This window comes from Aplysia californica, unplaced genomic scaffold, assembly GCF_000002075.1.
Source record: "Aplysia californica isolate F4 #8 unplaced genomic scaffold, AplCal3.0 scaffold00071, whole genome shotgun sequence".
NCBI lineage: Eukaryota > Metazoa > Mollusca > Gastropoda > Aplysiida > Aplysiidae > Aplysia > Aplysia californica.
The window spans coordinates 1,411,602-1,436,600 of NW_004797341.1; the positions used below are offsets into that span (position 1 = coordinate 1,411,602).

Sequence of the window (24,999 nt, forward strand, 5' to 3'; positions counted from 1 at the left end):
CCCCCACCCACCCAAAAGAATTTTTAAAAACCCACAAAAAAACACTAACAAAAAGCCCAACAACCTCAAACAGTGACAACTTTTAATGATGGTGAGATGGTACAGGTTTAACGCCCCTATCAACACTGTTACGTTATTTAAAAGACGGGACCTCCGAGTCTGACGTCCCTCTCCGAAAGGTCCGAGCCTAGTGGGGAATTCGTGTAAAGTGACTTACCAAAGGACACGACGTCGGACCAAGCTGAGGTTCGAACCCCCAAACCCCCAAACCAGCAATCTCACGATTACGAGTCTGGTAGCCTACCGGCCAGGCTACCGACGCCACCACACACAAGAAAAAAAAAAAAAGAAAAAAAAAAAGGAAATAAAAATTACAACAAATAAACAAAAATGTAAAAGCAAAAACCCACAAATTTGATCACGGCGAAGTGAACGGAAAAAAAAATTAAATCAGATTTACAAACCATGACGTATTCTTGAATCCAAACTCCTGTAGATTCTAACTTTAAAAGGGCTGTATTAGAGGGTGCCACTGGAAGGTCCTACTTCCTTATATTCCCTGTTGTGTGTGTGTGTGTGTGTTTGTCTGTCTGTCTATCTGTCTGTCTGTCTATCTGTCTGTCTGTATGTCTGTCTGTCTGTCTGCCTATCTGTCTGTCTGTCAGCCTGTCTGTTTCCCCAGCATCACATGCAAATGATCACTAATGTGTCGATGAGCTTCTCTTTACTCAAACAAACAAACAAACCACTGGTAGGTTCTACTTCCTTCTTCTTTACTTTTCCTTTGTTGTTTCTGTCTGTCAGTCTTACTTTTTCCCAGCACTAAATTGTGGTGGGTAGTTGGCGGGTGCTCTGGTGTGGTTTTCTCCTTCTTTCCTATCAAACTACTATCTTCTTTATCTCTGCTCCTTCTTTTTTATGATTTTTACTCTCTTGTAACACCTCTAATCTTGGGCTCTTATATTATTATGACCTTTTTGTGTTGCAAGAGCCGTAAAACGCTTACTTAAATATAAAACAAAGTAAATTATGACGAATATTGTGTCGATGTGCGTCTCTTTACTCAACAACAACTACAGCACCTTAAAATACAGTGAAATCCGCTTTAACCGAAATTTACGAGACCGCTAGACTTTCTTCGGTTTAGCCGGGTTTTCGGTTTAAAGAGGGTGATCAGTCAAATGGGTGGTTGTCGGGTGCTCTGGTGTGGTTTGCTTCTTTTTTCCTATCAAACATCTGTCATCTTTATTTACCCTCCTTCTTTTTTGTGTTTGTTACTCTCTTGTAACACCTCTAATCTTCGACACTTACATGACCTCATTGTGTTGCAAGTGCCGCAAAACACTTAGTAAAACAGCGGGTGCTCAAATACCCTGAAAACACACAAGATCCCACCCAGTTAGGCCATCCAGCTTGTCAGAGACCGAAAGTCCTTTCTCCTCTCGACAGCATAGATAGTACAAGAGGAAAGATAAAGTAAAGGAAGTAAGTAATCTAAAATAGAAGGGAACAAAATTGGGACCATTTCGGAACTTCACTGTCACATTTAAAGATGGTACTGACTTATTTGGTTGGAGAATAGGCATCATTGCAGGCGGTACAATGCCATGGCTGCTCCCCCCTCTTCTCCATAAACCATAAAAATGGGTCTGCTTGCTGATTGTGCCTGTGGGGGGTTGGCGGGTGCTCTGGTGTGGTTTGCTTCTTCTTTCCTGTAACACCTCGGTCTTGGGAGGCCTGAGAAAGAAGGCCTGGAACAGAAGACCCTCAAGATCTAACGTTACGCAGCCACCATGGGGGAGCAATGAAATCGATTGGCTGTGGCAAGAGAAGAGGAATGCTGTTAAGGACTGGCAAAGAAAGAGGAAGAACCCTATTGTCACAGAAGAAGAAAGGGAGGCAGCTAAAGAGAAGATGAGGCAAGCCCGAGATAAGTTTAAAGCTGAAGCAGATCTGGCCAAAACAGCAAAGTGGGAAGAGTTTGTTTAAAACGTTGCCGCCGAGAAGGCACTCTCAACATTCTGGAAACTGCGTAAGAAGATGTGAGGACAGGGAGACTCAAAAACCACCGTGAATTTGAAGAACGAGTCAGGAAAGACACTCCAAACTGATGAGGAGAAAGGGGGGGCTTTCTTGGACCGATTCATCCATCAAACACACCAGGGAAATATTGACTCAAGAAAGGAAGTTGAAAGAGATGTTTCTAGAGTGCTGACACCAGAAATGTAGGCAAACTACGAGGATGCGATATCTACAGAAGAGGTTTCCAGAATGATCAAACATGCCAAGGACAGTGCTGGAGGGCCGAATGGTGTAAGATATTGCCACATGAAAGAAGCAGATGATGAGATGATTGAAGGAATAACAAACGAATTCAAACAAGAGCATTGGCACTGGTGAAATCCCTGAAGAATGGTTGCACAGCTGGTTGATACCAATCCCCAAACCAGGAAAAGACCACTCGGCTCTCAGTGGTTACAGGATCATAGCCATGCAGAACACCTATGGGAAAATTCTGGAAAAGATAGTTGCCGGACGAATATCAGCACACTTAGAGAGGAAGTCCCTGTTGCCAGATGAGCTTGGCAGCTATAGACCCCATCGAGAAACTGCAGTGAATGCAGCTGTCATGGCGTACGACATCTATGAAGGCTTTCAGCAGCGGAGGGAAACAGTTGTGACGGCACTTGACCTTGAGAATGCTTACAACCGAGTCGGCTATAAACGTTTGATCGACCGCCTCCTGGAATTTGGTGTAGACATATGGCTGGTGAGATGGGTAGCAGTAGCCCTGGTGGAGAGAAAAATGGCCCTTAGACAGGGTGAATGGACTTCAGATCCGGTATCAATTGCTCCAGGATTGCCCCAGGGATCCCCCCTCTCTCCTGTGCTTTTCAATGTGTACACTGCACAGGTAACCATGCATCAGAAGGAATCTGGACGTGTCCTGAGCTTCGCGGATGACATAATGGCATACGAGCACGGAGATGACAGACTTCAGATGGCAAGGAACATGGAGAAAAGACTTCACTCAGTTGTTAAATGGTGCGACCAAAATGAAGCAGTTATCAATCCTTCAAAGGCGCAGGTACTTTGGTGTTCCCTCGACTACAGGATTGTCCAAGACATAACTCCACCAATCACTTGCAACTATGAGATTATCGACAGACAGCCAGAGCTGAAGTATCTGGGAATCGTCTTCGACAGGTCGTTGTCCTTCAACAAGCATGTGAATCATGTGGTAACAAAGGCCAAACGAGGTGTTGGTGCAATGAAGACCATGGCGGCCGCTCTGATTCCGCAAAGAGTGCTCTTCCTGATGTTGCAGCTGGTCGTCCTGTCTGTCATTGATCACGGATTGGGCTGTCTCACGCTGTCCGACACACGGATGGCAAAGCTGGATCGAGTGCAGAATGAGGTAATGAGAGCAGTGCTGGGCTGCACCAAGGACACTCCAATATTGTCTATGCGCTACTTGCTTGGTTTAAGTGGCATCAGAGTACGCCATAGGAAAGCTCAAGCAAAGATGTATCTCAGTGTAATGGGCAAGAAGGATCATCCACTTCACAAAGCACTTCATGACAACAGGAGATGCAGAATCAAAAGAGGAAAATCGTGGATGGCGGAAGCAGAGGATTCCCTGAGAAAAATCTGTGTACCTGAGAGCCTACCATTAGGCAAAGAATGGGAACAGGTGACAGGAGAATACAGGGACCTCACCAAGGTCAAAATAAGCATGGGCAGACAGAAAAAATGTTGCGGCTGCCTTCAACGAGAGCGATATCAACGAGGTTGTTGACACAAACTCAAAAGCAGGGGATCCTATAATTTATACAGATGGTTCAGTGAAAAGAGATAGCCAGAGAAGTGGATGGGGATTTGTTGCATTCGCCAACAATAAAATCATACACAGTGCATCTGGAGCCTGCAGCAGGGCTACATCAAGTATGCGAATGGAAATTGAAGCCATCACGAAAGCACTTGATTGGATGACCCAAGATCACCCCCACACAACCCATGCTGTTCTTATCACTGATTCCATGTGTACCCTCAGAAGGATCGAAAAAGGTTTCCTGAGAACAGAATGGATTCAAGCTATCGAACCAACGCCTATACGATCGCTCAAATGGATTTTCTGCCCTGGCCATGCAGGTGTTAGGGGAAATGAAAAAGCCGACAGATTGGCTGGTGAGGCCACCTTAGTTGACAATACGGTTCAGCCAGATAGGGTCGAGATCCTGAAACGTCTCTCTCGCCAGCTGATTGAGGAGGAAGACAGGGAGGCAGAGGCCAGTACTGCCGTGGAGAGGATGATGCTATTGGGAATACAAAAAAAGAAGCGGAAAATCTGGCATCCTTGCAGGAAAGAACAGAAGAACGTTCAACCAGATGTGCACTGGCACAATCAGTAGAAGGACCCTCGGCGACATTTTGGAGAGAGCAACGGAGCACCAATGGACATGTCCGGAGTGCAGGGATGTTGCTTCCTGAAACAATGAACAACGAACAATCCTATCACACATCTATCGTCCTGAACTCTTCTCCTTCATTTTTGTGTTTGTTACTCTCTTGTAACACCTCTAATCTTCGACACTTATATGACCTTATTGCTTTGCAGGTGCCGTAAAACTTTTACTATAACCGATCGTGACAGGTATCAGCTGGTAAAGATGGTACCAGTAGGGAACGGGATAGAGGGTGCCCACGTCCCTCGTGACTCACAGGAGCAGAGGAAGATTATATGACTAACGCTGAGGTTACTTTAACGCAATCCCACATCATCTCAGATCACCACCATTAGTTCTAAATTCCTCGTTGCTCTCAGATCCTGAATTCCAGCTATATTCCTTGATTCTCTATCTCTGTAACTGTTACATGTTATGCTAAGTATAATGCACAAGCCTATTGGACACTATCGTGCGCACTTTTTTTCTACTAATCTGATGTCGTCAATGCCATATGAACAGACAACGGATAAAATAAAAAAGAAGAAAAGAAAATCGTGGGGATTCTACTTTTTAGGTTAGAAATGTTTTCGGATTAACAGAGTTCGGTTTAAGCGGACCCAACTGTGTATTTCACTGGGTTTATTTGAATATCTTGGCGTGCGCCGACATGGAGTCGCTTTGTGTTTAATTAAGGAGGCCATTAATCAAAAGGGATATAGACATTTACTGAAGGCTGACGGCTTGAATACTTGTTTTATAACGGTGGTTGTGAAAGAACATTCCGTGAAGGGCGTTGTAAAGTGTAAAGCATCATGGAGAAATCAGGCGCTCGTCAAAATAATTAAATGGAAGACACAGATTTTTTTCTTCTCCGGTTTGGCAAGTTTTATGGTAGTTTTTTAATTCTTTGGGGGGGGGGGGGGGGGGGGCTTCATCACCTTTTTGGTCCTTTTAGAAACACATTTCAGAGTGAAATTTAAGGGAAAAAAGGGTGACCAAAGGCACGCAAATGTACATTTTTAGTTTCCAAGGACTCTCAAGCTCTGGAAATCACCAAGCTTTAGCATTCATTTTATTCCTGATTTTAATCTGTGGTACCAGGCGCTACCACACCTCATTCAATAAAAAAAATACTCAAATACTATTGAAGATTGGTAGGCACGCTTTTGTTTATAGAAAGTAAAACAGATTACATGCTTTAAGACGATACCAATAACTGCAAAAGTTCAAAATTTGACGAGCGCCTGATTCCACCGTATCGTGACACATAATATTATAAGATTGTGAGTTTTGTAACTTGTTTTGAAAGGCCTACTTTTGGTTGAGTTTTTGTAACGGTTTTTTGAAGTTGTTGCGTTTTAAAAATATTGTTATGACATTGTCAAAGCGTGTGTCTGTCTAAGACAACAATTTTTCTCCTCAGCAAAGGGTGGCCGTCGTAGTTTTTAGCTTTAGTTGAGGTTTTACGGCGCTCGCAACTGCATAAGGTAATATATGAGCGTCAAGGGGTGCATGGCAACAGAGAAGTCTTTACAGGGAATCAGACTTACTCTGCTCACCTCTCTAGCTTCAACAGCACAAAGTCTGCTTCGACTATCAAGACACCCCGGAAATAGCGGGTCACAGGAGAGTGACAAACATACAGAAGAAGTAGAGGAAAATGACGATAATAAAGATGAGGAAAGAAAAAGCAGCAGTATCCCCTATGTTGTTCCGGCACAGTATGAGAATGACATTGATAAATCAGCCCATTTACAATTCTACTGTGCATAAGAACATATTTGTATTCCTCTCCCCCCCCCCCCCCCCTCCAATCCTTTGGGAATGGCCTAAAGACAATTCAGTCAGTAGCACGGTCCTTGGAGGAGGGGGGGGGGGGTGGGTTAATTTTCAGTTTGGTAGGGATTTTGAAATTTGTCTAAGTGGAGGCCGAAGCCTACTCTTATCGATTATAGGACCACCAAGGGATTTTTAACGTGTGCAACTTGCACACGGGACTTTAAAAAATTTTTGCACTTGTCCGAGAAGGGTAAGTGTTAGATTTTACCTACCATAAGTTCAGGGGTGTGGCTGAAAGACAGCAGTAAGAAGGAGCCTATGGGTAGCAGTAGAAAGGCTGTAGAAAGAGTCAGGAGCCCTGAGGAGGGGGCAAAGGGGAAGTTGGGGGGGGGGATGAAAGCAGACGACAGAAGATGGTTAGAGAGAAGGAATGGAAATGAAAGGCTACTACTACTACTACTACTACTACTACTACTACTACTACTACTACTACTACTACTACAACTACTACTACTACTACTACTACTACTGCTGCTGCTGCTACTACTACTACTACTACTACTACTACTACAACTACTACTACTACTACCTGCTACCTGCTGCTGCTGCTGCTGCTACTACTATTACTACTACTATTGCTACTACTATTACTACTACTATTACTACTACTACTACTACTACTACTACTAGTAGTAGTACTACTGCTGCTGCTACTACTACTGCTACTACTACTGCTACTGCTAACTGCTACTGCTACTGCTACTACTACTGCTACTGCTACTGCTACTACTACTCTGCTGCTGCTTTTGTTGTTGTTACTGCTGCTACTACTACTACTACTGCTACTGCTAACTGCTGCCTGCTACTGCTGCTGCTACTACTATTACTACTACTACTACTACTACTGCTATTACTACTACTACCACTACTACTACTACTACTACTACTACTTTTGTTGTTGTTACTGCTGCTGATGCTACCATCACTATTAGTATCCGCGGACACCGCAACACTACAGCTGCCAATGTAAATTAAAGAACGAGAACTCATGATTATGGTTGTCCTGAGTGATCTATATGAGTTATCTCTCTTGCTAAAAAATTGTTTGCAGCAGTCAGGGCTTCCTTAAACTTAAAGAACGAGAACTCATGATTATGGTTGTAATAATATGATTTATATGACTAATATGGTCGCTTTTAAGGGCATGCGGGCTAACCCAGATTTCGGGTGTTTCCAGAAATCTCGACCTACACTAAAAGTGGGCATTGCCCTTCCTATAGGAGAAGTTTGGTTTCATTGGTGTGTATATTTGTTTGCTTTTAGAGAAAACTCTACTGGTCTTTTTAAGAAACTGAACAAGGGCCAAAAACTTTACCTTCAATTTTCTCAAAACAACATTTTTCGGGATAGCCCTCTTGTGCTTAAAAGTGACCTATTTTACAAAGTTGGCCGGATAACAGAGAAAATGTTGGGGGCTCTCGTGGTCTAGAGGTTAAGGTGTTCGCCCCTCATTCAATAGGTCTCTGATTCGAATCCGGATAGCGACAGACATTTTTCTTCTCTTAAAATTGTCTCCTTTCAGTTTCACATCCTTTCCTGTTCTAGTAATGTTCTGTCGTCTGCTTTCGTCCCCACTTTCTGCCCCCACCCCCTTACCTCCATTGCAACCTCCTCTGAGCTCCTGACTCTTTCTGGAGCCTTTCTACCGCTACTCTATGGCTCCTTCTTACTGCTGTCTTTGAGCCATTCCCCTGATCTTCTAGTAGGAAAGATCTATATCTAGCCTTCTCGGACAAGCCGAAAAATCTCGGAGGTCCCGAGAGCAAGCTGCGCATGGTGGTCCAAAATCGATGAGAGTAGCGGCCGCCACCCGGGCAAAATTCAGAATTCCCTACTAACTGAAAATGTTTAGTGTTTCCCGAGCGCTCATATGACCTTATGCAGTTGCGAGCGCCGTAAAACACTTACTTTTTAAAAAAATGCTGAGCGCAGGCGGAGAAACTTAGCCTTGAGCTCGGGTCTCCTGCGTGCGACAGCGAAGCACCTAACCTCTACTCCACAGACGCCGATTTACAAAACAGTACAACTGAATTCTGACAATGCCCCAGCACACACAAAATGTGCTCATCTTTGTGGGAAACAGAGCTCAGAACAAGATCTTTGCTTTTTTTCTTCCCTGAAACTTTTACCAGACACCGTCCCATTTTGTTAGACAGTGTTCAGAACAATGTCCTTGCTTGTAAAATCTTGTACTGAAAAGATGACCTCAATGCTTGTTCTCAATTCTAAATACACTCCAAAGAATATATATGTATATATATATATATATGTGTATATATATGTATATATATATGTGTGTATATATATGTATATATATATGTGTGTATATATATGTATATATATATATGTGTATATATATGTATGTTTTTAAATTATACTCATAAAATAAGACCTTTGCATGTTCTGAAAAATAAATGAAATGGTCTAAGTTTTAACGCCCCTATCAACACTATTAGGTTATTTAAATTTAAGAGGCGGGTCCTGCGAGTTAAAAGTCCATCTCAGAAATGAACCGAGTCAAATAGGAAATTCTTGTAAAGTGCCTTTCCCAAGGACACAACGTTGGACCGAGCTGAGGCTCGAACCCCCGAACCAACAATCTCACGACTACGGGCCCGTTAGCCTGACCACTAGACCACCGACGCCACCCTTTGTCTGTTCTTAGATAATGCTCACAAAACGTGAGCTTTATGAATCCTTTTAGATTGCCCTCACAAAACAAAACTTTTACCTGTTCTCAGATTATATTCACAAAACATGCAACTTTACATTACTACTTTTAGATTATGAATATTTAAAAAAGACCCATGGAATGTTCATAAAGTGTCATCATCATCATCATCATCATCATCGTCATCATCATCATCATCACTGACTTTCTCACCCAACATCAGGTTATAGGCCACGAACAAACGTGAAGTGTACACACAAGGAAATCATTTTATTTACTTAGGGTATACACACAGTTCTCAGATCACAGCATTTTAGTCCAAACATCATCATTTCATTCTCTTAGTGAGAACATATTCATGATTTATAAAAATGATCATTTCATTTTCTTAGAGACAACATAATCTACAATTTATAAAAATGATCATTTTATTTTCTTAGAGACAACATAATCTACAATTTATAAAAATGATCATTTTATTTTCTTAGAGACAACATAATCTACAATTTATAAAAATGATCATTTTATTTTCTTAGAGACAACATAATCTACAATTTATAAAAATGATCATTTTATTTTCTTAGAGACAACATAATCTACAATTTATAAAAATGATCATTTTATTTTCTTAGAGACAACATAATCTACAATTTATAAAAATGATCATTTTATTTTCTTAGAGACAACATAATCTACAATTTATAAAAATGATCATTTTATTTTCTTAGAGACAACATATTCATGATTTATAAAAATGATCATTTCATTCTCTTAGTGAGAACATATTCATGATTTATAAAAATGATCATTTCATTCTCTTAGTGAGAACATATTCATGATTTATAAAAATGATCATTTCATTCTCTTAGTGAGAACATATTCATGATTTATAAAAATGATCATTTCATTTTCTTAGAGACAACATAATCTACAATTTATAAAAATGATCATTTTATTTTCTTAGAGACAACATAATCTACAATTTATAAAAATGATCATTTCATTTTCTTAGAGACAACAGAATCTACAATTTATAAAAATGATCATTTTATTTTCTTAGAGACAACAGAATCTACAATTTATAAAAATGATCATTTTATTTTCTTAGAGACAACAGAATCTACAATTTATAAAAATGTGAAGCATCGTTGTAAAATCAGGCGCTCGTCAAAATAATGAAAACAATTAAGACATTTTTTTGCCCTTTAGGCAATATTTATCGATATTTGGTTCGTTTTGGGCACCTCTCATGATCTTCTAAAAAATTGATCAAACGCACACAAAATGTAAATTTTTCTCTTTCCAAAGACACTACGGCTTTGAAAATCACCAAACTTTGGTGTGGAGGCCATTTTCTCACTAATTTTTCGTCGGACACCAGGTGCCCTCCACCTCCTTCAATAGCAAATATCTCGACTTTTAAGCAAGATAGATGGATATTTGTTCTTCGAAACAAAGGAAAATGAACAGGCTTTAAGAGTATACCAATAACTTCATATATGCCCAAAAATTGACGAGCGCCTGATTCCATCGTGCCGTGACATAAATGATAATTTCATTTTCTTAGAGTTAAGAGAAAACATATTTATAATATTTATATAGCGCATATCCATGCTCTACATTATGCTTTATGCGCTTTACACTATGTTATTATCCCAACAGACCATAGAACACTCAGAAACATTCTTAGCTTCCCGGGAAGCGTAATACAGTGCAAACAGCTGATTAAGCGCTCAAACACTAATAAACGGACAAAATCTTTTAGTGTCCTTAGCTGGGTACCCGTTCCCACCTGTGTAAAGGAAGGAACATTCGTGTAAAGTGCCTTTCCCAAGAACACAACGTCGGGCACATTTTGGGATTCGAACCCATGACCTTACGGTTGCGAGTCTGAGAGCCTAACCACTAGGCCACCGATGCCACCTAAAATATGATCATTTCATTTTCTCAAACATAACTCATAATATGATCATTTCATTTTCTCAAAGATAACACATAATATTATGATCATTTCATTTTCTCAAAGACAACTCATAATTAAACATAATATGGTCATTTCATTTTCTCAAAGACAACCCATAATTAAACATAATATGATCATTTCATTTTCTCAAAGATAACTCCTAATATGATCAATTTATTAAACATAATATGATCATTTCATTTTCTCAAAGAAAACTCCTAATATGATCAATTTATTAAACATAATATGATCATTTCATTTTCTCAAAGATAACTCCTAATATGATCAATTTATTAAACATAATATGGTCATTTCATTTTCTCAAAGACAACCCATAATTAAACATAATATGATCATTTCATTTTCTCAAAGATAACTCATAATATCATCAATTTATTAAACATAATATGGGCATTTCATTTTCTCAAAGATAACTCATAACATGATCAATTTATTAAACATAATAAGGTCATTTCATTTTCTCAAAGATAACACCCAATAGTTATGATCGTGCTATAACATGTTCGTTGTCTGTAGGTAACATGGCAGTGGTACAGGAGGAACAATGTTCTGTTTGTTTGTTTGAGGAAAGAGAAGCACAGCGACACTATAATGGTCATTGCGAGCTGAGAAAAAGTAAGACAGACTAAAAGAAAAAAAAAACCCAGAGGGAAGGTGAAGAAGTAGGACCTACCACCCACAGGAGCAATGTACTTTATCATAATCTAATAATAATACAATAAATAATAACAAAGTTGTGACTAGAGGTGTGGAATCTCATTTTACCTCTCCCTCCTCAAGCATCCCAACATCCCCCTAACTCAAAAGACGATCTGAAAAGGTTTTTTTCTTTCTCTTCTTTTATTAATGTTCGTTACCTTAGTTTTATTTTATCTCATCAAGTTCTTGGTCTGCCCGTTTCTTTTTCTCCTGTTAATTTTTCATTTACAAAGAATCACCAAAGTAATGTGTCATGTACCAAGCCAGTTTGGTAGGAAGGGGAATCTTTCTAACTTTAATCCAGAGAAAGCAGAAATGTAAAAAAAAAATGTTTAAATCTAAAATAGCACCCTTTTCTTTCCAGGGAGGCATATTTGTCAAATTATGATACATGTACGTCATATGATTAACCTTATGAGGACAGTGTTTGTTGAACTATGACATCATCTTATCCAGGAAACGATATTTGTCACATTATGACATATTACTTATATATTCAAAGGAAGGCGTTTGTTGAAATGTAACATTGTTTTATCCAGGAACAGAGGAAAGGTGGGTTAGGGAAATACAGAGGGAGAGGAAGAACATGCAGTAAATGAAGAGGAAGAACAAAAAGATTAACCTGACACTGATGCACTAAATAGAAATCCACCAGCCTTTACATACACACAATGATGCTGATCTCTATGTCATGACAATACTTGTACTTGCTCTATTGGACAAATGACAAACGTGCGCAACCATTGTTGTAATGCTACAAAGTTTCAAGGAGAAACAAAAAGTATTTGCTGTGGGAATGGGAAACATAAAACTGGATCCTTAGTTTAGTTTTAGTAGAGGTTTTACGGCGCTCGCAACTGCATAAGTAGGTCATGTGAGCGCCAGCAGATTAGAGGTGTTACAAGAGAGTAACACACATAAAAAAGAAGAAGGGGAGAAAAGGACGATGGATGTTAGATAGGAAAGAAGGAGCAGCCATACCCACCTCTGCCTCCAGAAATTAAACATTCATGGGTAATTCCCCAGACTCAGGGCATTTTTTAAGCAACATCAGAAAGTATAATTGTTCATTTCAAATGACATCTTTTGGATGTCAAAAGATCAATTTGCAAGGCTGGAACCCAAATTTCCGAGTGATAGGGCAGGTTTAGATCTATCACTTGGTTGGCTCATTACTCCCAACAGAACATGAAAATTAGTTTTTTGCAGGTTTATTTTTTAGACTCGGAGGACTAAACAAAATCAAGAATGACAATGACACATGACTGCAGTCTTAAACGCAATATAATCAATCTGTTACAAGACAGTCTACAAACACACTACAAATACATCAAAGAGATAAACGCTGCATACCAATGTGCAACTCAAAATGGGACTTCAAAATTTCAACGTATCAGTTCATGAAATTGCTAGACCACCCGGTGAGCACGAGAGACGTTACAATGCACCGCCTTGTAAAGAGTTGCTATTCTTATGGCAGATGAACCATAATTTCAACAGTCAATGGGAAACAAACTCAAAAAGGTTGTCGACAATCAGTGGGTCATTCCAATATAACCCATGGCTTTTGCGACAACTAAACTGCCGTATCAATGTTCAAATATGCACTTCGGTCTGGAGCATAAAATTAATATACGTTCTCAAATATAATAATATGTTCACAAAGGCACCGACCAGGCTACTTTTCAAGTCAACAATGGAAAATCCCCATGCTGATAATGAAATTAAAACTTTACTCAACGCAAGCTGCATTGGAACTTGGAAGCACAGAGGCAGTTTGGAGGATATTCGAATTCCCACCACATGAGAGGCATCCAAGTGTTATACAGCTTGCTGTTCATTAGGACAATGGACAGCGCGTTTACTTCAATGCACAAACTGCACTTGAGAGAGCAACAAATGACCCCCCCCCCCCCCCACTCCACCAACCACTGTTACAGCCTTTTTCAACCTTTGCCAAGAGTTCAAGAGGATGATTTTGCAGCAAATCTACTGTACTCAGATGTACCTCCATTTTATACGTGGGAATCAGGAATGAAAACGGGGAGGGAAAATAGAAGGACAAGATGTTTGTGAAGGTCCCACAATAGGCAGAGGTTACACCATCAGCCCCAGGTAAGGGCAATGATTTTTTCTGAGACTTCCGCTTCACCACTGTCACCGGTCCCCGTTGATGACCTGGAAACTGTCAACGGTGTGATATGTCAGACTTTTAGAGAGGCGTGTAGGCTGCATGGACTCTTACACAATGACAATGCTTGGCATCTAACAATGCAAGAGGCAGGTATGAGTGCAACACCACAAGCTATGCGTTCACAGTTAGCCATCATCATTACTCGGTGCAATCCAAGCGACACATAGCTCACTTGGTTTCAACATAAACAAAACTTGACGGAAGACATTTCGTTTTAGTAAGAGTTTTACGGCACTTGCAACACAATAAGGTCATATAAGTGTCGAAGATTAGAGGTGTTACAAGAGAGTAACAAACACAAAATAGGAGGAGGAGGAGAGATGAGGACGATAGACGTTTGATAGGAAAGAAGAAGCAAACCACACCAGAGCACCCGCCAACCACCCACACGGAAGACATTCTGTGCGGCAAGGGCAACACAGTAAATCAAGAAGAAGAAGAAGAAGAAGAAGACAACATTGCTTTAGTGCGGCTTGAAGACTGTTTTACAAATGGTAGGGCAAAAAGTCTCGATTCATATGGACTTCCGATTGCACGAAGAGCTGCTGTATGTAGAGAGAGTAGAGCAAGACTACCGTCGGCGTCGGTGGCCTAGTGGTTAGGCTCTCGGACTCGCAACCTTAATCGTGGGTTCGAATCCCGTCAGGGACCCGACGTTGTGTCCTTGGGAAAGGCACTTTACACGAATTTTCCTCACTTCACCCAGGTGGGAATGGGTACCCGGCTATAGACAGCGAAAGATCTTGTCAGTATGTTAGTGTTTGAGCGCTTAATCAGCTGCTTGCACTGTATGCTTCCCGGGAAGCTGAGAATGTTTCGGAGTGTTCTATGGTCTGCTGGGATAATAATATAGCGTAAAGCGCATAGAGCCTGCTGTTGAGCGGGGATTTGCGCTATACAAATGCTATCTATTATTATTATTACCGCAGAGAAATCACCTACGCTGTAGAAGAAAAAAGACAAAGGGCATCGAGAAACCATGCACCGTTACCATCAGACCAGGAGTATATATTTGACACTTTCATGACAGCTGTCCGGAAAAAAACACAGGGAATATTTTGATTTAATCAGACAACTGTTTAAATTACTGCAGTATTGACATTTTTATTTACATCGAAACATTAATTTTCGTCTAGAAAACACTATTTTCCCGTTCATAGAACGAGTATGCAGGCTAGTAATACAGCAGAGTAAATATATAGCCAAGGTAGGCCAACAGTGTGTGCAAATATAAACACAACTGAGAAAAACCTCAACAAGTAAGTAGTATACACACACACACACACAAACCAACCACGCCCACTCCTCAAAAATAGACCAACCTATCATCAGTGTTCAAAAATTAAAAAGAAATATTTGGATGTCTAGCTGGTTGCTTTAAATGTTGATCTGGAGAATGTCTGAATGACTGACTGATTAACTAATGGTGTTTGACTGACTGAATGGTTGAAGAGCTGAGAAATGAGGTTGTTAGTTGACTTGGGGATTGTGGGACTGACAGACTCATATACTGGGTGCTATGGAGGGAGGTTGATTGATTGATAGATTGATTGATTGATTGATTAACTTTGAATAAGATTGACTTTTTAACAAGGTGACTGACTGACGGGCAAACGGACAGACTGACTGAGCTCCTCGGGAAATGGGGAAGAGAGTGTCTATCTATCCATCTATCATTCCGTATGTCTAAATCTGTACGTGTTTGTGTGGTGGTCTGTCTTTCTGTGAGTCTGTCTGTGTGTCGGTCTATCTATCTGTGAGTCTGTCCGACTGTGTCAGTCCGTCTGTCTGTCAGTGTCTGTGTGTCAGTCCGTCCGTCTGCCTGTGTCTGTGTGTCAGTCAGTCTATCTGTCTGTGAGTGTGTTTGTCTGTCCGTCTATGTCTCTTTGTGTGTCTGTGTATCCGTCTGTCTGTGTATCCGACTGTCGACACCCCCTCAACCCCCGCCTCTATCACCTACAGTACAGTGATGGTGTACCGTAGAAGAATTCTGTCACACGTTACCAATCCCCGTGAGTACAGCTCTTCATGAGACACGCCGGAGGCTACATGACATCCCCCGGGACCCACCCAGCCATCACACTCTACAGGGATGAACATCTCGTCAGGGTTAAACTCAAAACTCCCCAGCTCCCAGTTGTCCCCTGTCTCTGTCTGTCCCACCACCGCCACACTCACTCTGACATCACGTACCCCAGTCCGACCAGCCAGACCCACAACGTGCGGGTACCGACCGTTAACCAGCCACACATCCATTTTCTTGTCGTTATGAAAACGCACATGACCCTTTAAGTAAGTTTCGACCTGGTCTACGTACCAGAGCCGGCTGTACTGACCTTCCCCCGACCCCACCCAGTCACTAAATTGTGTGACGTAAAAGTCACACGTGTACATTAACCGCGTTTCTCTTTCCCCCATTACCACCTCCCGTGTAATCTGACCTTCGGTTACTATTTGGTCAATAACCGCCCTACTGTCTGCCCGTAACAAGTCCAGGACCCGACCCTCCGTCTCAAAATCCTTCTTCATTCTTTCTACTATAGCTAAGTTTTTCTTGCCCGTATCGCAGAGCTCATTCACTCTGCCCGTTGCCTCGTTGAGAGTTTCCTGAAGTTTTCCAAATTTTTGGTTTATGTTCGTGTTTGTGAAAGCGGCAGTTCTTATGAGTCTGCCTATTTTTGAATTTGAGTTATTATTTCTCCTATTATTTGCTTGAACACTTTTGGACAGGTTTTTTATTCTCGAGGAGAGCACGCGTTTAGTTTCCGTGATTTCTGACGTCACGGCTGTCTCCGCGTCATTCACCCTCTGCTCCAGAAAAGACTGTATCTCCTTAGACTGTTCTCGAATCTCTGCCAGGATTTCTTCCTTGGCGGAGGACTCGGTACTGGGGGTCTGGGGGCCCGGTGTGGGGGTGCCGGGGGTCTGGGGGCCCGGTGTGGGGGTGCCAGGCAGTGAGGAGGTCCTGTCTAGAAGACCGGTCACTTTGGCTTCCAGACCCAACAGTCTTCGGTTGGTTTTCAGACTCTCTCCTTGCAGATCCTGCACCGTCCTTAGAATAATTTCCAGGACAGTGGAATTGTGCTCTGAAACAAGGAGGTCACTTGGTGAAGGAGACTGGACATAGAGTGAGGTACGTAGTGGACATACTTGTGGAATATACATGGTGGTGGGTGAACAGTAAGAGTAGAGGCCAAATTGGGGGGGGGGGGGGGGGTGAGGGGGGGGAGGGAAAGAGAGAGAATGACAGGGAGAAAGTCAGTTTTAGTAGAGGTTTTACGGCGCTTGCTACATAAGGTCATATGAGCGCCAAGGGGTGGATGTCAACAGAATATGTCCTTACAGGGAATCAGACTTACTCTGCTCACCTCTCTAGCTTCAACAGCACAAAGTCTGCTTCGACTATCAAGGCACCCCGCAAATAGAGAGTTACAAGAGTGTGACAAACATACAAAAGAAGTAGAGGATAAAAGACAATAGTAAGGATTGGTAAAGAAAAAGCAGCAGTTCCCCGTTATAGATCAGGCACAGTTATGTACGAGACATGATGAATCAGCCCATTTACAATTCTACTGTGCACGAACGAGAAATGTTCCCCCTTTGGGAATGGCCTAAAGACACTTCAGTCAGTAGCACCGCCCCGGGACTTTGAGAGAGAGAGAGAGAGAGAGAAAGACAGAGAGAGAGAGAGAGAGAGAGAGAGAGAGAGAGAGAGAGAGAGAGAGAGAGAGAAAGAAAGATAGAGAGAGAGAGAGGGGCAGACAAAGACAGAGAAAGATAGAGAGACAGGGAGGGAGACAGAGAGAGAGAGAGAGAAAGAGAGAGAGAGAGAGAGCGAGAGAGAGAGCGAGAGAGAGAGAGAGAGGGAGCAAGAGAGAGAGAGACAGACAGAGAGAGGGAGAGAGTGGGGGGGCGGAGAGAAAGATAGAGAAAAAGATAAAGAAAAAGACAGAAAGAGGGACAGAGACAGAAAGAGAGGGACACAGACAGAGACAGATAATCAGAGGAAGTGACCTTTTGTTTTTGTAAGTTTAGGCCGAAGGGCTAGAACCCAAATGGCCGCTGGATCAGAAAACTAAAGTAAAGTAAGCTTTAGTAAGTGTTTTTACGGCACTTAAAACACAATAAGGTCACATAAGTGCCGAAGATTAGAGGTGTTACAAGAGAGTGACAAACACAAAAAAGAAGGAGGGGAGATAGACGCAAACCACACCAGAGCACCCACAGACAGAGTCACAGAGAGAGAAGAGTGAGGGAGACAGACAGAGAAATAAAATAGAGAAAGAGATAAAGTGAGTGAGAGAGAGAGAGAGAGACAGAGAGATAGAGAGACAGAGAGAGAGAGAGAGACAGAGAGAGAGAGAGAGACAGACAGAAAGTTGTGTTTTTTATTAGAGGGTTTTATGGCACACGATACTGCATACAAGGTCATTATATATGAGAGCCAAGGGGTGGATGTCAACAGAGAAGTCTTTACAGGGAACCAGACTTATTCTGCTCACCTGTCTAGCTTCAACAGCACAAGGTCTGCTTTGACTATCAAGGCACCCCGGAAATAACGGGTCACAAGAGTGTGACAAACATACAAAAGAAGTAGAGGGAAATGACAATAGTAAAGATTAGGAAAGAAAAAAAGCAGCAGTTCCCTGTTGTAGATCAGGCAGTTATGAACGTGACATGAGTCAGCCCATTTACAATTCTACTGTGCTTGAACGAGAAATGTCCCCCCTTTGGGAATGGCCTAAAGACACTGCAGTCAGTGGCACTGCCCCCCCCCCCCTTTTAAAAAAAGGGGAGAAAAAATACAGAAATGCAGAGAGATGGTGGAAGTTGAAGTGAAAGATAGATAGATAGATAGAGAGAGAGAGATAGATAGATAGATAGAGAGAGAGAGAGAGAGAGAGAGAGAGAGAGAGAGAGAGAGAGAGAGAGAGAGAGAGAGAGAGAGAGAGAGAGGGAGAGAGAGAGAGACAGAGAGACAGAGAGACAGAGACAGAAAGAGAGAGAGGGGGAAGAGGGAGAGAGGTAGAAATAAAGTGAGAGAGAGAGACAAAGAGAGCGACACCCATTCAAACACACACACACACACACACACACACACAAACTCACCAACTGCTGCCTGGAGAGATGAAACGTTCAATTGCTGGGCCGCCATTTTTAGACTGTCAACCTAGAGGACAAAAAACAGAGGACAAGACATGATGGTGATCACTGACTAACTGGATATTGTCTAGTTTTGTTGTTTGGTGTTGTAGAGGCTGCTCCAGTGGCTACTGACGACACAGCTGTCTATGTTATGTCGTTGTAGTGACGTCGCAGCTGTCTATGTTATGTCGTTGTAGTCACGTCGCAGCTGTCTATGTTATGTCGTTGTAGTGACGTCACAGCTGTCTATGTTATGTCGTTGTAGTCACGTCGCAGCTGTCTATGTTATGTCATTGTAGTGACGTCACAGCTGTCTATGTTATGTTGTAGTTACGTCACAGCGCCCCTCTTATATTTGAGGTTTTTTTTTAATTTCAGAGTACCCTATAATATATTATATGCCCTTTCTGGCTATTCAAGCCTTAATTTAACTAGAAAAATAAGTGAGAAAAAAACATACCTTGTATAAATAATTTTTTGCTTCTGTTGATCCACATAAATCCACCAAGGCTATGCCTTTCTCCCTTGTACCGGTACTGTATATCCACAATAGTAGCATAACAGCTAAATCTCTCTCTATATATATATATTTGCGTACCGGTACTGTACATTACCGGTACAAAGGAGAAACATAACTTGACAGTTAAAAGTTCAACTTCAAGTTTTTTCTGCTTGTGTTGCTTTGTACCATAAAATGTGTAGAATCCATACAATCCAAGGCCATGCTGTTCTCCCCTGCACTGTACATCCATATTAGCACAGCTAGATCTAAAAGACGGTAAAGTTCTCCTTTAAGACTCGCACGCAGACGCACAGTTTTGAGGGCTAAACTGCCATCATAATATAGTTGCTGCAGAACAAGCATATATCGCGACATCAAAGCACTGCACTGAGGTCGCGATATATGGCCACTAAAACCTTTGCAAATCAATTGTTGTCAAGTAATTATAAATCCTAATTGCCAAAACATCAAATCATGGGCATATTCCCCCTGAAAACCCCCAGATTCTTTTTAGATCAGGCAAGTCAGGGGGGTATGTCCCCCCCCCCCCCATGTTGTTAAAAAACAAGTAAAAAACTACGCCATTGGTCCCATTGTAACATAGTTCATATAAAGTATAAAAATATCCAAAAATCTAATAAAACTAATTTGCAACAGATATAAAGTCAAAATTTGTGTAAAGCAGAGATACTAGATATATATAAATAAACAAGAAAAATGTTTTAGAATATATCTAAGCTTGAGACGGGTCTAGGAGTAAAAAAAGAACCTAAATAACTTGACTTTGCCCAACCTAAATCAACGTTTACAAATAAACATTTGAACCACGCATCCTGCTCTGAAAAGGGGTTTTGACATTTTGACATTTAAAATATTTCGTACCTACATCTTTAGAGGGGAGTGGGTGGAGGGGCTTTATTGGATGAAGGATGATGGGATGGAGGTTGATGTGGGCGAGGTGAGGGAGATGGAGGTTGAAGCAATGAGGGTGTAGGATGTGGTGATTTGTGTGAAGGTGATGTTGTGGGTGAAGATGATGATGGGGGCGATGATGAGAATGATGAGGGTGAGTGAGGATGATGAGGGGGGTGAGGATGAAGAAGATGGCTGAGAGGGTGGTGATGAAGAGGGGGTGTGGGGAGATGGCGGATGGAGAGTGGGAGAGGTAGGAGGGGAGGAAGTGAACTCAATGTCCTCCTCCGTCTCCAGACTGGAACACTGTTTATTGCAGGTGTTCTGCCTTCTATGTGTCTGAAGGATCTTTCGGGTTTGGTTTACTGACCCTGGGACTGTCTTCCGGACTTCTGAATATGTTTTCGTTGCATTCTTCGGCATCGATCCTTTTGGGTAAAGCGTTGCTCTTGCTTGAGCGAAAGTTCTGCCGTACTGGGCCCTATGTGATAGGATGGCTTTCTCCTGACACCACTTCGGACACTCCATCGAAGATGCAGAATTACCCCCCTGTCGACAATTTGGACACCAGGGATCTGCAGAGCAGGTCTCCCCAGAGTGTCCTTCCGTGCCGCAGCGAGGACACGCTACACCACGACAACAGCGTAGCTGTGTGTGTCCAAAGCGCTGACAGTTGAAACAGCGCATCGGTTTCGATATGGTCTTACTTCTAGTTCTAGGTATGCGAAGTCTAATTTTGTTGGTGGTGTGGGTATGTTGAAGGTAATGATCCACGTGTCGGTACAGATTTCCTTGCCATCTCGCGGCACTTTGATACGACGAGCATGGACAATTCCATCGACCTCCTGAACCATCTCTTCTTCCGTACAGCCGCGAAAATGTCACCCATGTGCACCTGGGCATAGATGTCCATGGGCGACAAATCACCAGTGAAGGGGTTGCACCTCCTGCTGGCGGAGCAGTGGGTCTATTTATATCCCTCCGACCCATGGGGGGGGGTGACAGTAAATATAATTTGAACCAACACAATTTAACGCACATACATGATCTCATTATCTTATTCAGCGATGCAGTGTGTCTATCAGAATCTATTGTAATGTAATACTTACTATTGTTTCATGTACTTTCTTTTCTATTACAACATGATGCAGTACAAATTCTGCTGTGAATAATGAAAATACTAGAAGAATGCGAGTTTTTAGAATGGAAGTAATTTGAACTACACTTTACTTGTAAACATGGGAAGAAATGTTCTGTGAACGATGATTGTAGATCTGGATAGAAATCAGCCTGGTGATCAGAAGGTGGCAGTCTACAAATTTCCTAAAGACATCGAGAAAGCAAAGCTTGGGTGGTGAGTTAGCCTAATAAATGGAAGTAGAGGGTGTCACTGATTTTATAGATGTACCTTGCATTGGCCTGAAAATGTACAAAATACAACACATACAACCTGGAAGAGGCCATCGTCTAGCAGTACCTCCAACACTTTTCCGAGTGCCGAAATCGTATGTTACGTGTTCTAAATCCCGAAGTAAGCCCCAACCGACTACAAATGTCATGCTATGGACATTGATGAAGTAAAGGCCTTTTAACAAAATTTAAAGCCGATGCATTTGACGATCAGTTCACATCGATATTCCGGAAACATGGAATAGTTGCATCCAATGAGGAACTGTCGTGCAGTATCATAATTTTCTTTGGTAAAGAAAGAGATGGTGCTATTCCAAAAGTTTCACTTAGTTTCAGTTTATTTTCAATTTATTAGTTTCTCTACTGGTGTTTTCATCTCTTTTGAATCATTCAGATCACTCCGAAGAGTCTACCACCTTTTCTTGAAATCAATAAGTGGAGAGAGTCAACTCACAGAATTACTTCGTTTTGAAAGGTAGGAAGAAAACAATGACAGGAAATTTGAATCTTTTTTTTTTTTTAGATAAATTGTTCTTTTGAACTCCCCAAGAAATGGGCAACTGTATAATAATAATTGCATTTATATAGCGCATATCCATGCTCAAGAGCTTGCTCTATGCGCTTTACAACTACAGCAGACCCTCTGAGAACACTCAGAAACATTCTCAGCTTCCATGGAAGCATACAGTGCAAGCTGCGGATTTCATGCGCTCAAACACTATCAAACTGACAAGATCTTTCACTGTCTATCGCTGGGTACCCATTTCCACCTGGGTGAAGTGAGGAAAATTTGTGCAAAGTGCCTTTCCCAAGGACACAACGTCGGGTCCCTGGCGGGATTCGAACCCACGACCTTACGGTTGCGAGTCCGAGAGCCTAGTGTCCTTGGTGTATGTTTCCAGTGGAATATGTGTTGTTTTCTAATTACCTCTATACTATACAGTCGAACCTGTGTAAGACGGAATCGCAAGGAAGCCAGAAAAAAATTCCGTCTTAGACAGGGGAATTTAGGTGGAGATGGAAGTTGGGGGGGTTCAAAGGCTCGGCCGGTGGGATCAAGGATCGCTTGTCCAATCGGCAAGCAGTGGTCAAAACTTCATACCTCTCAATTGCTATCCTGTCTGATAATGACATCATGCGTCAGTCTTACTTTTATCCAATTTAATTACCACCAGCGCTTGCCTTTCATAGGACCACTGTTTGACCTTTTAAAAACAGAAACGTTTGAACATCTTTGTTTCCCTCCTCAGCCCCACCCACCAAGGTCCAATGCCACCCCTTACTGTACTGCCATCATTGTAACAACGATTCAAGGAACTCTTTTCTCGGCTGACCGTACGATCAGGGCGGCAGGCATTGGTCAATCTAATTTCACACCTCTGCCTTCTGGACCCAGGAAAGTTTCTGTAGGGGCTCACTACTACTACTCACTCTCATGGGCAGTCGTGAGATTTCACACCTACACTACACTGACCATCTGCATCGCTCAGGGCTCACATGATGGGGTAACATCTACCCCAAAATTGTACCCCTACTCCTCGTCCCCGGCCAGCCGCATGACCATAACGTTAGTTTAGAGTTAGATAGAGCCAGCGGAACCAAACTTGCTAGTTTTGTCAGTTTTGTTTCAAATCAGGGCTGAGCGGGCAACGCATTTTCCGTCTTAGACAGGTGAAATCCTCGGAAGGGAGCGGATTTTTCTTTCCGTTTCCATTTTATACAGGTAATTAAAGAGGAATTGAATATATCAAGGGGGGAGCGGGGAGATTCCATTAAGACAGGTTTCCGTTTATGGCAGGTTCGACTGTAATATATTATTGCCTGTTTCTATTCGTAGCATGTGCTTGCAAGATCAACATTTCAAATATTGTTCTATTTACGTTTACCGCTTAATAAACACGCAACATAGAACAGTTACTACAACAATGCTTTCCTTTACACTTGTTAAACTACCGCCTGCCTCTCTCTCTCCTGTCATCCCTGCTATTAGACGTTAAATGTTGGTATTTTATTTTCGATGCTCATTCGAAAGTAATAATATAATTGCGTTATATTCCCTCCTCCCCCCCCCCCCTCCAGGTCACACCTTACACACTGACAAACAATACACACACGCACATGCATAGGCATAAGGAAGGATTTCCGTAACGATCGACTACCCCATCATACACAATAAAGAAGAGGCCTAGGCTAGGCCTAACCCTAACCCTCCCTATCGGGACCCGCCACGGCTACAGACTACACTACAGACTACAGGCTACCCCTTGATCTACCCCTACCCCTCAATTCGGGGGGAAATAGAGCCTGCCAATAATACAATATGATTAGGCCTAGATCTATCCTTATAAACTACTCACATAAGTAGACGGGCTTACCAGAAGAGTTCTTGAGGAAGCTACGCTGAAGTGTTGAGTTTGCCGTGGAAACGTGGAAGGTTCCAGTAGCCTAGGCTGAAGACTGAAACTGGGGTCACTTCTGTTTCGGACTTGCGGAATCGGCGGTTGGCGGAGGAAAGGATTAACAGAAGGGGAAGCCGGCCACTGAACGCGGGCGCTTTTAAATAGGCCTAGGCTAGGGTCGGAGATGAGAAATTGGCTCGCTGATTGGCTGAGCGTCGGCCTCGTGATTCGATCAGAGAGTTTACAGTAATTACTGTAAACCCTCTCTGATTCGATTAGAAAGGGTTTAGCCTATAGTACTAGTAGGCTAACCACAAGAGAGACGGCACTTCGCCCGAATGCGCGTATCTGGGTCACCAGCTGATCGTGGAGAAACGCGCGGTAAACAAAACAAAATGGCGTCCATTGTTCAAGGCTCCTGTTTCGTTGATCGCAGACAAGCATGGTTAGCACGAAGTGTTCTGCTATAACTGCGCCTATGAAAATCAAAATCTGAGTTTCTTTCGATTTCCAAAGGATGACGAATATATTTTGATGAATAGAAAAATATAGATCAAAATAATAATGGCAATTTGATTGTGGTCCTGCAAGACTGACACTCCATGCACAAACTCAACACATTTCAACCTTGTTATATCAGCTATAAATTGTTGTTGTTTTTTTCCTCTCTAAATACCCAAATGGAGCTTGCACTCTACGAGTGAAAGATATGTCTAAAAGTTGTCTAAATACAAAGTGCCGTCGATCGGTTTTTGGTACTTTCTTTGTCCGATTACCTCTTTTTTTTTGGGGGGGG

The 24,999-nt window shown here is 42.1% G+C and overlaps 1 protein-coding gene across 1 annotated transcript; it reads right to left on the minus strand.

Annotated features, from left to right (window-relative positions):
- Window positions 1-15,688: 15,688 nt before the first annotated feature.
- On the minus strand, window positions 15,689-24,486 carry LOC101858168. Its single transcript, XM_005093874.3, has 3 exons — window positions 24,180-24,486; window positions 18,945-19,005; window positions 15,689-16,921 (listed from the first exon to the last, which is right to left on the minus strand). Exons 2-3 carry the CDS (start codon window positions 18,988-18,990, stop codon window positions 15,792-15,794), a joined length of 1,176 nt encoding a protein of 391 aa, XP_005093931.1. The 5' UTR covers window positions 18,991-19,005; window positions 24,180-24,486; the 3' UTR covers window positions 15,689-15,791.
- Window positions 24,487-24,999: the final 513 nt, after the last annotated feature.